This window comes from Hypanus sabinus, unplaced genomic scaffold (genome assembly GCF_030144855.1).
Source record: "Hypanus sabinus isolate sHypSab1 unplaced genomic scaffold, sHypSab1.hap1 scaffold_236, whole genome shotgun sequence".
Lineage (NCBI taxonomy): Eukaryota > Metazoa > Chordata > Chondrichthyes > Myliobatiformes > Dasyatidae > Hypanus > Hypanus sabinus.
The window spans coordinates 171,364-189,494 of record NW_026780476.1 but is presented as its reverse complement, the minus strand read 5'-3'; the positions used below and the strand labels follow the sequence as shown (position 1 = coordinate 189,494).

At 43.3% G+C, this 18,131-nt stretch overlaps 1 protein-coding gene across 1 annotated transcript in view; it reads right to left on the bottom strand.

Moving 5' to 3' along the window:
• The window catches only part of LOC132387927 (NACHT, LRR and PYD domains-containing protein 3-like), a 185,911-nt gene that overhangs the window by 10,222 nt on the left and 157,558 nt on the right, over positions 1-18,131 (bottom strand). The window contains exons 5-6 of the mRNA XM_059960244.1: positions 11,770-11,941; positions 11,594-11,659 (exon numbers count right to left, since the gene is read on the bottom strand). Coding sequence (XP_059816227.1) covers positions 11,594-11,659; positions 11,770-11,941 — 238 coding nt within the window. The remainder of the gene's footprint in view (positions 1-11,593; positions 11,660-11,769; positions 11,942-18,131) is intronic.

The window sequence follows — 18,131 nt, the reverse complement described above, 5'->3', positions numbered from 1 at the left end:
TCCGATATGGAGAGGAAGCTTCTGCCGATGTAGCAAGCTCCCTCTCTCCATGCATCTGATGTGCACAAAGGAACAGCAGAGACTGACACAGCTTGGCACCAGAGGTGTCGCAGGAGATGCCAGTCTACGTTGAACACCATTTAAAACTGCCTCAGGGACTCCAGGTTTAGAGTTTTCCTACTGACCTTACTCCCAAACTCTTCCCCATAAGGGGTTACAGTTACAAGGCAGTGGAGTTTTGAGAGTAGAGTTTTCCTACTCCTGGGGAGCTAACAATCACGGCCAATGAGCTCCATCTGCCCAAAGCGACTGGTTGTAAGGCACCAGTAACCCACCTCTGCCCCTTCTCCTGTCAGAAGAAACACTTCCACCGGGATTAGTGGCTAAACCGCACGTGAAGGCCAAGAGCTGGACAGAGGCTACTCGCCACTGGGAGCATTTAATAGGTCGTGGCAGCTCATCCGCACTGTCACCCCCCCCCCCCCCACCCCCCGGTTATAACAATCTTAAGCAACCGAGGGGCGATGTATTATTGACAATGAATCGGTAAATTGGTTTATTATTGTGACATGCACCACTGTAAAATGGAAAACTTTTCTGCATGCGATCCAAATAGATCATTACATCACATCGGTGCAGTGAGGTTGTACAAGGCAAAATGGAACAGAATAGTTCAGGGAAACAGTGTTTCAGTTGCCGAGAAAATGCAGTGCAGGCAGACGATAAGGTAGAAGGCCAAAGGATCATTGGGAGGTCAGCGTTGAGTTTTTTTGGGTCTATGTTCCTAAAGTGTAGAATTCAACACCTTAAAGTACAGCACTGTGCAGAAGTCTCCTGTGCCTATTCTCTTGGTTATTATTTATTGTAATGCCTGCACTGTTTTGTGCACTGTATGCAGTCCTGGGTAGGTCTGTAGTCTAGTACTGTGTCATGCAGCATCATAGTTCTGAAAAATGCTGTCTCATTTTTACTATGTACTGTACCAGCCCTTATGGTCGAAATAACAATAAAAAGTGAATTGACTTGTATATTACGACCGACAACATTTTGGCTTTTATTTTCTAGTTTGCACTTTATCCCGTTGTGATGCAGTTTGAACAGCATCGTCTGGATGAAAGGTGCTTTATAAATAAGTCATTATTATTATTATTATTATTATTATTATTATTATTATTATTATTATTATTATTATTATTATTATTATTGTTGTTGTTGTTGTTGTTATTATTATTATTATTATTATTATTATTATTATTATTATTATTATTATTATTATTATTATTATTATTATTATTATTATTATTATTATTATTATTATTATTATTATCTTAGCCTAAACTGGTAAAACTTGAGGTACAGGCATAGCCAAGCACACTCATGTCTCAATTGACAGGAGATTTCAGACTATTCTTGTGGTGTATAGTGTTATGGCTTTTCGAAGATTTACACAAGTATCGCCTTGTGGACCTAATTTATTAATACTATTCTGTAAAGCCTTTAGGATGATACCAGTTATCGATATTACGATTGGGATAAATAATACCCTGTTCGTGTTCCATAGTCTTTCATTTTGCCCTTTCAATTCAACATATTTCTGGTATTTTTTTACTAATTCATTTCTGTAATTTATGTGTGTTTAGAATCTCTACATATATTTAAAAAGTTGCTTTTGCTTGTTTATCCTGTAAAATTACATCCGAACGCAGATCATGTATTATCCTATCTGAAATAATGATCGGCCGCAGTATGAAATGAAGGACTCTAACTCTAAAAGTGGAAGAGGCTTGTACGTTTAGTAAATTATGGTGTTTTTCATCAGTTGTAGTTTAAGCAATGTTTTTGTGAATGTTGTCCGCCATTTTATTGTGCTTGTGCAAGTAATGAGATTCAGTTGAACTATTGCAGGATCATGTAAAGTCGGATTGTTTGTAGTTTCTCTTATAATTTTCAGCATATATCGTTTTGGACCTATTGGTCGTTTATTCTGTATTATTGATAACTACATGTGTCAACAACCTTGTCCTGTATTGCTACAATGATCCCTTCTGTTTCTGGGAAGAAGTCTCCAACTCTGAGACAGGAGCTCGACACTTCCTTGTCGACATCTATGTCAATAGAGCTAATTGTGGATTTCAGAAAAGGCGAGATGAGGGAGCACGACACACCAGTCCTCACAGAGGGATCTGAAATGGAAAGAGTGAGCAATTCCAAATTCCTGGCTGTCAATATCTCCGAGTATCTAACGTGGACCCAATATATCGATGCAGCTACAGAGAAGGCACAACAGTGGCTATATTTCTTCAGGAGTTTCCAGCATCACTCGAGTATTTCTACAGGTATAACTTGCAGCGCATTGTAACTGGCTGCAACACCGTCTGGTTCAAGAGGAACGGAGTAAGGTGCACACTCAACGATTCAGGAGCAACTTCTCCTCTGCCATGCAGTTTCCGAATGGACATTGAACCCATCGATACTGCCTCACTAATCTCTTTTTAAATTTCTATTTCTGCAATACTTATTTAGTTTAATATTTCATATAATCACACAGACATGCACAGCTATATATGTTCAACTTCCAGCCCTGAAGCCACTTCGCTGCTCAGCCAGATCCACCGTCTGACAGGCCACATGTCTCGCATGGACAGCTCCAGGTTACCGAAAGCAGTACACTACGGAGAACTCTCTCAGGGCAAGAGAGATCGTGGTGCCCCGCGCAGGAGGTACAAGGGCCAAATTAAGCAGAGGCTCCCTCAGGCAAATATGGAGGACAACGAGTGGCAGCCGCTGATCCACGGAAAAGCCAGGAATTTTGAGGAACCCAGAAGAGTGACTGCTGAAAAGAAGAGGGGATGCAAGAAGGATCCAACTACCGAAGCGCCTGCATCCCAGCTGTCCCTCTGTCCCAACTGCTCCCGAGTCTACAGATTCGGAATTGGCCCCTACCGTCACCAACAACCGTGTTGTCATCCAGTACCACCACGCCCACCTCACAGACACACACACACACACACACACACACACACACACACACACACACACACACACACACACACACACACACACACACACACACACACACACACACACACCTATTTGGGAAGAGAACAGGAGTTAGGGTATGTTTCATGATCATAAATGCTTGGTGGAACCCCGGAATGTCCATGCCCTCAAATCCTTTTGTTCCCCGGATCTGGAGTACCTGGTGCTGCTGTGTAAACCTTTCCGGCTGCCAAGGGAGTTCCCGGCTGTTATTATCACAGCTGTGTAATAACAACATCCCCCGGTTGTGTGTTATTGTCACAGAGAAGGGATGATTTCCTTCAGAAATCGGTCAGGACTTCCCAAACCACAAAATTCGTATCAACAGTTCCGTGTGAACAGCACTTGCCGTGTGACTGACTGCTTACATTGCCGGTGATCAGCAGGAGCTCAAGAAATTCAGCTCCGATCTGTGCAAAGTCATCCAGGCAGCGAAACGACAATACAGAGATCGTATTCAGGCACAGCTCTCCACCAACAACACACACAGCTTATGGCAAGCTCTGCACCCCAATGCAGACTTCAGAGCTAAGTGCAGTGGAGCTGCCAACATCGCTGCCTGTCTCCCAGAGGATCTAAGTCTCTTTACACTCGGTTCGATATCGTCAACACTGAGACCCCGGGGAGAGCCGACAAAGCGACCTGCACATTGGTCATCTCTGAGGCTGAAGTTCGCAGGTGTTTCCAACGAGTGGACAGTCGCAAGCCTGCGGGACCGGACGGCGTCCCAGGGCGGGTACTCAGGATGCGCGCGGCACAACCGGCAGGTGTATTTACAGATATTTTTAGTCTCACCCTCTCCCTGTGTAGAGTTCCCTCCTGCTTCAAATCATCCACCATTGTTCCTGTACCTTGAACGACTAAGGCAACATGCCTGAACGTCTGGCGTCCTGTCGCACTCACCTCAATAATAAGCAAATGCTTTGAGTGACTGGTCATGGACTGCATCTGCAGCTTGTTACCACCCATACTGGACCCCCTACAATTCACCTACCGACACAACCGATCAACAGATGACACAACAGCCACTGCTCTGCACACCTCCTTAAACATCTGGAGAAGAGGGATGCTTATGTGAGAATGAAGTTATTAGACTACAGTTCAGCATTCAGTACCATCATTCCCTCCAGGCTTGACAAGAAGCTCAGAGACCTCGGCCTTCACCCTGCCTTGTGCAGCTGGGTCCTGGACTTCCTGTCAGATCACCAGCAAGTGGTAAGAGTGGGCTCCCTCACCTCTGCCCCTCTGACCCTCAACACAGGAGCCCCTCAGGGCTGTGTCCTAAGCTCCCTCCTTTACTCTCTGTATGCGCATGACTGTTTCGCCACCCACAGCTCCAATCTGCTAATTAAATTTGCTGAGGATACTATATTTATTGGCCAAATCTCAAATAATAACGAGGCAGCCTACACAGAAGAAGTCATCACCCTGACACAGTGTTGACAAGAAAACAACTTCTCCCTCAATGTCGCAAAAAGAAAGGAGCTGGATGCAATGTCGCAAAGACAAGAGGAATGGAGACGGGCTAACCCCTATTGACATCAATGGATCTGGGGTTGAGAGAGTGAACGGCTTCAAGTTCCTCGGCATTCACATCACTGAGGACCTCACCTGGTCTGTACACATCAATTGTGTGGTGAAAAAAGGCACAACAGCACCTCTATCACCTCAGATAGAACCGTAGAAAATTACAGCACAGAAACAGGCCTTCTTGGGTGTGCCGGACCATTTTTCTGCCTAGTCGCACTGACCTGCATCTGGCCAGTATCCCTCCATACACCGCTCATCCATATACCTGGAGAAGTTTTTCTTAAATGTCAAAAGTGAGCCCGCATTCACCACTTCATCTGGCAGCTGATTCCACACTCCCACCACTCTCTGCGTGAAGAAGCACCTTCCTTAATGTTCCCTTTAAACTTTTCCCCTTCACCCTTAACCCATGACCTCTGTTCTTTTTTCTCCCCTAGCCTCAGTTGAAAAAGCCTGCTTGTATTCCCTCTATCTATACCCAGCATAATTTTATACACCTCTATCAAATCACCTCTCATTCTCCTACATGCCAGGGAATAAAGTCCTAACCTATTCAAACTTTCCCTTTAACTCACTTTCTCAAATCCCGGCAACATCTTTGTAAATCTTCTCTGCACTCTTTCAGCCTTATTAATATCCTTCCTGTAATTAGGTGACCAAAACTGCATACAATACTCCAAATTCGGTCTCACCAATGTCTTATACAACCTCACCATTACATTCCAACTCTTATACTCAGTACTTTGATTTATAAAGGCCAATGTACCAAAAGCTCTCTTTATGACCCTATCTACTTGTGACGCCACTTTTAAGGAATTATGTATCTATACTCCCAGATCCCTCTCTTATACTGCCCTCCTCAGTGTCCTACCATTTACCTTGTATGTTCTAACTTGGTTTGAACTTCCGAAGTGCAATACCTCACACTTGTCCGCATTAAACTCCATATGCCGTTTTTCAGCCCATTCCTCCAACTGGCCGAAATCCCTCTGCAAGCTTTGAAAACCTTCCTCACTGTCCACTACACCTCCAATCTTTGTATCATTAGTGAATTTGCTGATCCAATTTGCCACATTCTCATCCAGATCATTGATATAGATGACAAATAACAATGGACCCAGCACTGATCCCCGTGACACATCACGAGTCACAGGCCTCCACTCAGAGTAGCAATCCTCCACTACCACTCTCTGGCTTCTTCCATTGAGCCAATGTCTAATCCAATTTACTACCTCTCCATGTATACCTAGCGACTGAATCTTCCTAACTAACCTCCCATGCGGGACCTTGCGAAATGCCTTACTGAAGTCCATGTAGACAACAACCACCGCCTTCCCTTCATCCACTTTCCTGATAACTTCCTCGATTAACTCTAATAGATTGGTTAAACGTGACCTACCACGTGCAAAGTCATGCTGACTGTTTCTAATAAGTCCCTGTCTATCCAAATACCTGGAGACCCTATCTCTTAGTATTCCTTCCAATAATTTACCTACTACGGATGTCAAACTTACCGGCCTATAATTTCACGACTCACTTTTTGAGCCTTTTTTAAACAACGGAACTACATGAGCTATCCTTCAATCCTTCGGCACCCGATCCGTGGATATCGACATTTTAAATATTTCTGCCAGTGCCACTGCAATTTCAATATTAGTCTCCTTCAAGGTCCGAGGGAATACTCTGTCGGATCCTAGGGATTCATCTGCTCTGATTTGCCTCAAGACAGCAGGCAGCTCCTCCTCTTTAATCTGTATAAGTTCCATGACCTCCCTACCTGTTTGCCTTGTTTCTTTAGACTCCATTCCAGTTTCCTCATTAAATAAAGATGCAAAAAACCCATTTAATATCTCTCCCATTTAATCTGGTTCCATACACAGCCGACCACCCTGATCTTCAAGAGGATCAATTTTATCCCTTACTATCCTTTTGCTCTTAACATACCTGTAGAAGTTCTTAGGATTATCCTTCCCCCTGACTGCCAAGGCAACCTCATGTCTTCTTTTAGCTCTCCTGATTTCTTTCTTAAGTATTTTCTTACTCTTTTTATACTCCTCAAGCATCTTATTTCCTCCTTGTTGCCTGTACATGTTATACATCTCTCTCTTCTTCTTTATCAGAGTTCCAATATCCCTCGATAGCCAAGGCTCCTTATTCTTATTCATTTTGCCTTTAACTTACATACAAACTCTGCACTCTCAAAATTTCTCCTTTGAAGGTCTCCCACTTACCAATGACATCCTTGCCAGAGAACAACCTGCCCTAATCTACGATTTTTAGATCCCTTCTCATTTCTTCAAACTTGGCCCTTTTCAGGTTTAGAACGTCAACCTGAGGACCAGATCTATCTTTATCCATGATTAAGTTGAAACTAATGACGTTATGATCACTGGGAAAAAAGTGTTAACCGACACACACTTCCGTCACCTGCCCTAACTCATTTCCTAATAGGAGATCTAATATTGCATTCTCCCTAGTTGGTACAGCTATATATTGATTTCGAAAACTTTCCTGAACACATTTTACAAACTCTAACCAATCTAGATGTTTAACAGTATGGGAGTCCCAATCAATGTGTCGAAAATTAAAATCCTCTGCAATCACAAATTTCTGTATCCTGCAGTTGTCTGCTATCTCTCTGCAGATTTGCTCCAATTCTCACTGACTATTGGGTGGTCCATAATACAACCCTACAAATGTGGTCATACCTTCCTGTTTCTCAGCTCCACCCATATGGCCTCAGTGGACAAGCCATCTAATCTGTCCTGCGGAAGCACGGCTGTAATATTTTCCCTGACGAGCAAAGCCACCACCCACCCTTCATCCCTCTGTCTCTATCACGTCTGAAACATAGGAACCCTGGAACACTGAGCTGCCAGTCCTGCCCCTCCTGTAGCCAAGTTTCAGTAATGGCTATGATGTCATAATTCCATGTGTCAATCCAGGCCCTCAGCTCGTCTGCCTTTCCCACAATACTTCTCGCATTAAAATATACACACCTCAGGAAATTGTTACCACCACATCCAACCTTACTATTTATGAATTTGCATGAACAACCAACGTCATTTATTTTTACCCTCGTTCCACTATCTACTCTGGCACTCTGGTTCCCACCCCTCTGCCAATCTAGTTTAAACCCTCCCCAATAAAACTGGCAAACCTCCCTGCAAGTATTTTGGTCCCGTTGTAGTTCAGGTGTAACCCGGCTCTGTTGTACAGGTCCCACCTGCCCCTGAAGAGGTCCCGATGATCTAGAAATCTGAAACCCTGCCCCCTACACCAGTTTCTCAGCCACGTGTTCATCTGCCAGAGCATCGCACTCTTACCCTCACTGGCACGTGGCACAGGCAGCAATCCGGAGATTACTACCCTCTATCTCCTGTTTTTCAACTTCCTACCAAGCTCTCTGTCCTCACTCTTCAGGACATCCTGAATCTTTCTACCTATGTCATTGGTACCGATGTGTACCACGACATCTGGCTGATCATCCTCCCACCTCAGAATACTGTAAAGGCGATCAGAGACATCACTGACCCTGGCACCCGGGATGCAACAAGCCATCCGGGAGTCTCTGTCACAACCACAGTATCTCCTGTCTGTACCCCTGACTATGGAATCCACTATCACTACCGCTCTCCTCTTGTCGCAGGTAAGCCTCCCCCACAACAGTATCCAAATTGATATACCAATTTTGGAGGGGAATGGCCACAGAAGAACCCTGCATTAACTGTCCTTTCCCCTTCCCTTGCCCGATGGTAACCTAATTAGCTCTGCCCTGTTTCGTAGGTGTAACTACCTCCCGGAAGCTACTATCTATAATCTGCTCAGTGCCCGAATGATCCGGAGGTCATCCAGCTCCTGCTCCAGTTCCCTAACGCGGTTTGTTAGGAGCTGCAGCTGGAAGCACTTCTTGCAGGGATCGTTGTCAGGGACACTGACTTCCCACATCCTGCAAGAGGAGAATTCCAACAGACTGCCTGGCATATTCTCTAGTCTGAACAACAAAAAAAGAAAAACAGAGAAACAGATGGTTGAGGACGTTTGAGATGGCTCCTAAATGCTAATGATTTTCTATAGGGGCACAATTCTGTGCATCCTGACTGGCTGCATCACTGCCTGGTTTGGGAACTGTACTTCTCTCAATCGCAGGACTCTGCAGAGAGTGGTGCGGATAGCCCAGTGCATCTGTAGGTGTGAACTTGCTACTACTAAGGTCATTTCAGAGATAGGGGGTAAAAAGTGCCCGAAGGATCAATCTGGACACAAGTCTCACCAAGCACAAACTGTTCCAGCTGCAATCATCCGGGAAATGGTACCGCAGCTTAAAAGCCAGGACCAACAGGCTCCGCGACAGCTTCTTCCACCAGGCCATCAAACTGATTAACTTACGCTGATACAATTCTACATTTTCCACAATTGTATACATAAATACTGACTCCCTTCAGACACTTTACTGTATTCGTGCTGCTGTGGCAGATAAAAAAAATTTCACTACATGTGTCCATGATATTAACCCTGATCATGAAATTTGTTTTCTGGCTGTTGTCTCAGTTTTTAGATCTGTTATTCATCATCCTCATACTGTCCTCGTTCATATCAATCCAAGCGCGCTCCAGTGCACATGGTGTTTTCCAGAAATTGCTATTTAAGTTCTTATTGTTTTGCATATTTTCCAGATCTGTTTCAGACCAGGATATTTTACCAAAATTATACATCAATATGGGCACAGTGAGTGTTTACTACCTTTGTTATATTTTTACTGTTCAGCTCTGTTTGGCAGATTTTCTTGATCCTTGATGTAAATTCAAAGTTTGTTCAGCTTTGCAGTAAATTCAGATTTTCTTCAGCCTTGAAGTAAATTTTGTTGGAAGGTTTTCCTTCATCACACTATTGTCTATTTTCTTTGCTTATTGATATCATAAATATCCGTTTCATATTCTGTTGCATTGCATCCTGATGCTCTGTTTGATATTCTACCGGCTCTATTGCACCTTTCTTTATGTTTAATCATGTTCTGTACTTTCCTATTCTAAAGTTCATGCTTATATATTTGGAAATTAGTTCCATTATTTGAATTATTTGTTTCAGCTTTACTGATGCAAGAGCAAATAGTTTCAAATCATCAATGTATTGATGCATCAAGGCATAATTCGTATTTTTTCTGATTAGATACTTGATTTTTGTCTGTTTCGGTAAATTACGAGTAGGATTACAGCGAGACAAAACCATAGTGGGCTTAGTGAGACGCTCTGGAAAATCCCTCCATTTATTTTGATAGTGGTCGTTGTTCCTCTGTGGTTGTTACTAGGACGATTATTTTACGCGAATGCTTCATCAGTTGCAGAAATTACAAGTATTGTATGAATTTTATATATATTTGGAACTTCTCTTAAACACACAAGGAACAGAAACAGATGTGTTTTTTTTGATTGACAATATAACACTGAAAGTTTTCTGCTTTCCACAGCGTTTGAAATAGAATTACATAATCTGCTATCTGTTGTTCAAAACCGAACGGTATTCTGTCTGCTCTCCTGTGAGTATATTGTGATTATCTAAGTTGTTATCTGAGTTGTTATTAGTTACGAGGTATACGATGCTATAATTTTAGATATAAAATTGTCTTATTATTATTAAGAGCCAATAATAACATAGTAGGTGACCATTTAGTAGTCTTATAAATGCAGAATAAAGCTGTCGTTGAGGCTGGTGGTACATACCTTCTGCCTTTTATATGTTTCTGCCCCATGGGAGTAGGACGGAAAGGAAGTATGAGGTGGTTTGGGGTTCAGTAGCAATGCTTTGTGTCAGGTTTGTGTCTTGCCAGCTTGATTGGGTTCCTCCAGGAGGTGACAAAGGTGATGGATGCAGTTACACATGGATATTGTCTACTTGTATATTGGTAGAGTGTTTGACAAAGTCCCACATTGGAGGCTCATACAGAATATTAACATGCTTGAGAACTGTGGGGAATTGTCCTGGCTGCCGGGGACACAAACTGGGAGAAATGTCTTGGCTGGCGGGTGGTGAATCTGTGAAATTATTGTCATAGACGGCTGAGGAAGACTCTTCATTGGATATATTTAAAATGCAGGTCGATATGTTCCTGAATAGGAAGAGCGTCAACGTTTACTGGGATAATGGGGTAGAGAGGAATTGAAGAGCAAATTCACTGAGCCGAATGGCTTAATTCTGCCACTAACGTGCCAGGGATGTTGGTGGAGGCTAAAACATTAAGGGTATTTAAGAACCTCTTGAACAGACACATGGATGAAAGAAAAATAGAGGGTCACGGGGTAGTGTGGGTTTAGTACTCTTTTTAAAGGAATACATGGGTCGGCACAACATCCAGGGCGGAAGAGCCTGTACTGTGCTGTAGTATTCTAGTGTCTAGAGTCTAGTGACTAGGGTCATGTCGGAGGCAACTATGTTATAGATGCTCCTAGTTATACATGAATGTGCAGGAAATGCAAAAAAATGGTCAATAATATAAGAAAGGATACCAAAGTTCTTTTTTTTTCTTCCCCAGATATATAAAGAGTGAAAAAAAGGGAGAGGGTCGATATCGGATCACTAGAAACTGTTGTTGTAGATGCAGTACCGGGTGAAAAGGAAATGCCAGACAAACTCTGTGCAAGTCAATGGCAGAATTCCAAAAGGTAAAGAACATCAGCGAACAGAATTGCGTGTAATGCTGTTACAAACGAAAAGGGGCTTGGAAGATGAAAGGTCTGAAGATAGAAAAGTCACCTGGACTGGGTCATACAGTATATCGGGAGCCTACCAAGGGTGTGTTGGGATTCCCAGAGCGTTAGGACCTGGAGTGAAGGCTTCATCAGAACCAACAGCTGGATTACGAGAAAAATATATTGTAGAATACTCAAGCTGCAAAGAGAGATGTTTTGAATTGTTACTTGATTCCAGAGATCAGCGAATGATTAATGGCGAATTTTGATTCCCAGGCTTTGCCAAGTCACAGCCTAACACTTGAGATGTGGTTTGAACTGTGCATTTCATCACTCACCGATCAGCTGAGTGGGTAATTCCGATAAACCTTGGCCGATGTTCATGTATTCCTGTGGATCAGGACCTGTTTAAATATTAAATAAAAACATCCATGGAAACAGAGCTAAAATAATTAAAATAACTAAAATGTTTATCTCAATGTGCCTTTGTGTTCAGTGCGTGGTTTTAACATACCGTGTTCCTGTATTTCCCTCAGTATTCTGTCCAACTTCGGTAACTCAGTCCTCCATGTCAGAAAGGATTCCCACATCGCCCTCCGGGCCCGGGAGCCTTTGCCATTCACCAGACTGAGGAAGAGTCTGGAACTCTCTGCCCGGTTTCCCTTCTCTGTCAGCTCAGTGACTTTCTACAAATGGAAACAATGGACTTATTGTGGAGCAGACAGACAGACATGGAGAATGTGCAGGAAAGTATCTGTTCATGGCACCAGTAGCTTCAGAACAGATGCAGTCACTGGGCTGCTGCCTCATCCTCCCTGGGTTCAGTCATTAACAGAGAAACAGTAACTGAAGGAAATTCTAAATCAATAGTGTGTAAGAATAAGGATTTACTGGCACCCTGCAGTAGATGCAATGGGATTAATTTCCTCGATCTCTCAATGTGCAGCATTACATCAACAAGATGTGACAACAAGAACGGAAGAGAGGGAAGAGAGAGAGAGCAAAAACAAATGGATGGCGGGCATCACTGAATCGTGGCTGACAAAAGTTTATAGTTGGGTGCTTTAATCCAAGGATAAATATTTAATCGAAAGGATACGCAGGTAGGTGAAAGTGTTGGGTCGAAGCTGCTGTCATTAAAAATGAAAAGTCCTGAGAAAGAGGTGATGTCGGATTAGACGATGAGGATGTTAAGAAACTGCGTAGGTAAAATGACCCTGATGGAAATTATATACAGGCATGTTAACAGTAGCCAGGATGTAGGCTGCAGATTACAACGGGGGAGAGGAGAGCATGGAAAAGGGTCAATGCTAAAATTGTCACAGGGAATTTCAATATCCAGGTAGCTTTGGAAAATCAGGTCGGTGCTGAATCCCAAGTGAGGGAATTTATAGAATGCCTATGAGATGGCTTTTGAGAGAAGCCTATGGTTGAGCCCACTATAGGAAAGGCGGATCTGGATTCTGTGTTGTGTATTGAACCAGATTTGATTAGGGAGCTTCAGCTGAATAAACCGTTAAGAGGCAGTGATCATAAAATAGCAAAACTCAGCCAGCAGGTTGAAAGGGAGAAGGTGAAAGAGACCTAGGAGTCCTAGTTCACCAGTCAATGAAGGTGAATGAGCAAGTGCAACAGGCAGTGAAGAGGGCAAATGGAATGTTGGCCTTTGTTACAAGGGGAATTGAATACAAGAGCAAGGATGTTCTTTTGCATTTGTACAGGGCCCTGGTGAGACCACACCTGGAATATTGTGTACAGTTTTGGTCTCCAGGTTTAAGGAAGGACATTCTGGCAATTGAGGAACTGCAGCGTAGATTCACTAGGTTGATTCCTGGGATGGCAGGGCTGTCTTACGCAGAGAGATTGGAGAGATTGGGCTTGTACACGCTGGAATTGAGGAGATTGAGAGGGGATCTGATTGAAACGTTTAAGATAATTAAAGGATTTGATAGGATTGAGGCAGGAAATATGTTCCAGATGTTGGGAGAGTCCAGTACCAGAGGGCATGGATTGAGAATAAGAGGTCAGTTATTTAAAACAGAGTTGAGGAAGAGCATCTTCTCCCAGAGAGTTGTGGAGGTGTGGAATGCACTGCCTGGGAAGACGGTGGAGGCCAATTCTCTGGATGCTTTCAAGAAGGAGTTGGATAGATATCTGATGGATAGGGGAATCAAGTGATATGGGGACAAGGCAGGGACTGGGTATTGATAGTGAATGATCAGCCATGATCTCAGAATGGCGGTGCAGACTCGAGGGGCCGAATGGTCTACTTCTGCACCTATTGTCTATTGTCTATTGTGAAGTTAGAGGTATCAGTGCTACAGTGGAATAAAGGAATTACCTCGGCATGAGAGAGGAGCTGGGCAATAATAAATTCGAAAAAGACACTAACAGGGAGAATGACAGGACAGGAATGGCTGAAGTTTCACGGAGCAATTCTGAAGGTGCAGGACAAAAGATCACAATGATGAAGAATTATTCTAAAGGGGGGATGATCAACCGTAGCTGACAAGGTAGTCAAAGCAGCACAAAAGCAAAGGTGAGGGCACAGAATATTACAAAATATAGTAGAAAGCTGGAGGACTGGGATGTTTTTACCCTAAAACACTGGAACGTGCCAGACATTTGAGAATGTCAGGTGGCCGAAGTGAGCGTATTTGCAATTATTGCGGAGAAGGCGCTTGGTAAGCTGAAAGTTCAGAAGATAGATGAGCCCAGATGAACTCACCCGATTGCTTCTGAAAGAGGAGGAAGAAGAGATTGTGGAGACATTAGCAATGATCACTCAAGTATCACGAGATTTTGGAGTGGTTCCGGAGGACTGATCATTTTAAACTATAGGCCAGTTAGCCTGATCAGCGTTTGGAAAGATGTCAGCAGTCGATAATTGAGGATAAGGTTTCGGGGTATTCAGACGCACATGATAAGAAAAAGGCCAACATCCATGGAAGGGAATCCTGCCTGACTGAACTGTTGGAATTTTTTGAGAGAACAGCATGCTGGGTCGACAACAGAGAGTCAGTGCAAGTTGTTTACTTGGACTTCCCGAGGATATTTGACCAGGTGTCCCACATAGACCGATGTAAAAATGGACACGTCAGTGGCATCTGCCATGTAGTACAGTGATTTACGTGGCCATATATTTAGCAGAAATTATGAAGACGTAGACTATTTTTGAATCTGGGAGAAAATTCAGAAATCAGAGTTGTAAAGAGACTCTGGAGACCTGGTGCAGGATTCCGTGCAGTTTGAGTTGGTGTTCGGAAAGGCAAATACAATGCTAGCATTCACTTCGAGAGGATCAGAATATAAGAACAAGCACTGGCCAGACCGCACTCGCATATTTTGATCCCCTGATCAGAGAAAATATGTGATGGCATTGTGAAAAATCCAGAGAGAAATCTAAACGAACAGAACCTGTGATATTAAACCAGACTTTGATGGGAGTGGATCCTGGATGCACCTGTAGTGGCTGGAGTGTGGGAGGATGAGTGGGAATCTAATTTCAAGCTGTGGAAAATCGAAAGGCATTGAGAGGACGTGGAGATGATGCTTCTAAGTGGGGTAGTCTAGAACCAGAAGGAAAAGCCTCAGATTAGAGGGATGTCGATTTGGAACAGAAATGAGGATATTATTTAGCCTCGATGTAGTGAATCTGCAGAATCCATTGGAACTGACAGCTGCGGAGACCAGGTCATTGGGTATATTTGAAACAGAGGTTGGTATCGTCTTGACTCGTCTGGTCAGCAAAGTTCACTGGGAGGAGAATGGGGTTGAGAGGGATAGTAAATCACCCATGATGTAATGGCGGAGCAGAAGCGATGGGCCTAATGGCCAATTGTGCTCTGATGCCTTATGGTCTCATGATGTGTAAAGACAAAAGAAGATTAAGAAATGTCAGTGCGGCTATCTTGTAATGGAGATGGTTACTGCCTGGCACTCATACCGTAAAATGGTAATGACTTCCTGAATGCAGGCATGGGCTTCCTGATTAACTGAGGAATTATGAATTGAACATTTAATAGTCTTCAAGCAATATACACCTATGATGGAATTAAGGTAACTGAATATGGATGGGCTTAGGACATTGCTCTGAGAAATAAGAGAGGCAGCGTTTAAGGGTAAGTACAACATTGTGGGCCGAAGGGCTTGTACTGTGCTGTACTGTTCTATGTTCTGTGTCCCGGATTTGAATGATTGATCTCCTAGAACAGATATCAGTAGGGAATTGGAAAGGTTTTCCATTATGCGAATAATGGACAACAATTATGGAACAAATCAGCATCATTCTCTGATGGTCCACTGCACTGTAAAATAATCCCTCAGTTTCACTGCTACCAGGTCTGAGGAGTTACCGTTGTGAAAGAAATTTAACGAGTAAAACAGATGTCTCCAGATGATGAATTTATAGATCAGCATCATATTTACAGATTACCTCTTGCCTTTGGATACTGCCTGTGTGATTCATTACAGACAGCGCCAATGAGTCCCAACGAGAACAGAGTTACTCACGGGTGTAACGCACTTGATTTTCTAATACCACTCATGGCTGAATAGGTCAGATCTAGGACAAGACAATCACTGTTTGTGAGCTCCAAGGAGAGTGACCTGAAAAGGTGAGTCCCTGTCTCTCATTAGTCAGATATTCAGCAAGTTAGCAGATGTTGTTTTTGTTTGCCCCTTCCCTTTCAAGACAATCTGTTGATTTTTTTGGTCTCATGAGATATCAGCCAGCCGGGAGAATTATGTTCTGTGCTTTCTTCTGCCCTTTTAGATCAAACTATTGATGTTTGTGGTTATGAGATATCAGCTTTGTGCGTGATCTTTCACATCCAATCAATCAGCGTTTTTCGAGGAATTTACCAGGAAAGTTGATGCGGGCAAGGTTGTGGATATTGTCTACATGGACTTCAGCACGGTATTTGTCAAGTTCCCGTATAGGAGGACGGTCTAGAAGATTCAGTTGCTTAGAATTCAAGATAAAGTAGTAAACTGGATTAAACACTAACTTTTTGGAAAGAATCCGGAGTGTCACTATAGACTGTTGGCGCCTGTATCTCATGCAGTGTCACGGGGATCGGTGCTGTGCTTGTTGTTGTTTGTCTTCTATATCAATGATCTGGATGAAATTACGGTTAACAGCATCAGCAAATTTGTTGATGACTTCAACATTGGGAAGGTGCAGTGGACAAAGAGGAAGACTACACGAGATTGCAGCGAGGTCTGGACCAACTGGAGAATGGGCTTAAAAGAGGCCGATGCAATTTAATGCAGACAGGTGCAAGATGTTGCACTTTGGATGGACCAATCAGGGTAGATCTTACAGAGAGACTGGTAGAACAAAGTGATCTGGGAATACAGGTTCATAAGCCATTGAAAGTGGCAGCAAATGTTGATAGGCTCTGAATGAAAGTTTCTTAGCGCATTAAGCTTGGTAAATGAAAATATCGTGTACGATATGATGTTGTATAAGACGTTGGAGAGCATTAATTTGGATATTATGTGCAGTTCTGCACACCGACCTGCAGGAAAGATGGAAATAAGTTTGAAAGTGTACAGAAAAAAACATTACAAGGATCTTACCTGGACTGGAAGACCTAAGTTATAAGAAAAAAGTGAACTGATTAGGACTTTATTCATTGGAACATGAAAGATTGAGTGGAGATTTGACAGAAGTGTACACAATTACATTGGGATATAGGTAGGATAAATGCAAGCAGGCATTTTGTACTAAGGAAAAGAGGTACTACAACAAGAGTTTATCACTAAAGGGTGAAAGGTGAAAAGTTCAAAGGGTACAAAGGTGAAACCGGTTTACTCAGAGGGTGGTCAGAGTGCGAAACTAGGTAGCAGGGCAAGTAGTGCAAGTGGTGAAGAGAATTCTGAATAGATGCTTGCGTAATGAGCGTATCGAGCGTCATGGCCCGGTGCAGGTCAGTGGAAATAAGTAGATTCTGTAGTCTGGCATGGAACAGATGGTCTAAAAGGCCTGTTTCTGTACTGTACTTTGCTCTGACTATGACAAGTCAGCCACACATTGTTTGGGAACTCACGGAACCAAGACAAGCTGTGGTTAGCTGGTTTCCCTCCCTCAGGTACCGCAGTGAAGCCGGTTGGCCCAATTGACAGTTTAATACTCATCCTGGATTAATGAGATGAGGTGAAGCTACCCGTCGGTTCAGCCAAGATTTGAAATTAGTTTCAGACCGAATGCCTTTTGGAAGTCCAGATATGCAGTCACTGCTCTTACTTCACACTGATAAATACAGCAGGTGATACAGGGAAATGTGATGCTAAACCTGCAGTTCCCAGTGCTCCCCACCTTAACAACTGAAACCAGATCTGTGAGAGACAAGTCAGAGATCAAAGTCGATCTCCTAAAACGTGCAGGAGATTAATGTTGATCACAATTCCCCCTGATACCAGCAGATCAGTGACAATACACGAACTGCTCTCACCTCATTTTCTTCTGTACTGAAGTGTCCCTCCTCTGTCAACATCAAACCGAGTCTCTCAACCTTTTCTTCAATTGCTTGTTTGAGTCTGTCCCTGTAGAACTTTGTCAGTTGGTACAGTCGATATTCCTCCCCCTGTGCCAGGAGGTCAGAGATTGTAAACTGCGGCTCTGTGAATATAAAAAGGAAAATGTAGGCTTGAACTCAGGTATCCCTCGTCTCCACCGCTCTCACCCAACTCGACAAAAAAACCGTGTCTTGAACCTGCCTCCAGGTACAAAATTGGATTAATTCTCCATCTCCAACACCATCACACTGAGCACGAAATCCCCCTACGGCTGTGTGCACAGACCACTGCTGTTCACTCTGCTGACCCACGGCTGTGCTGCAACACACAGCAAGAACGACGAGTCAGCTTACA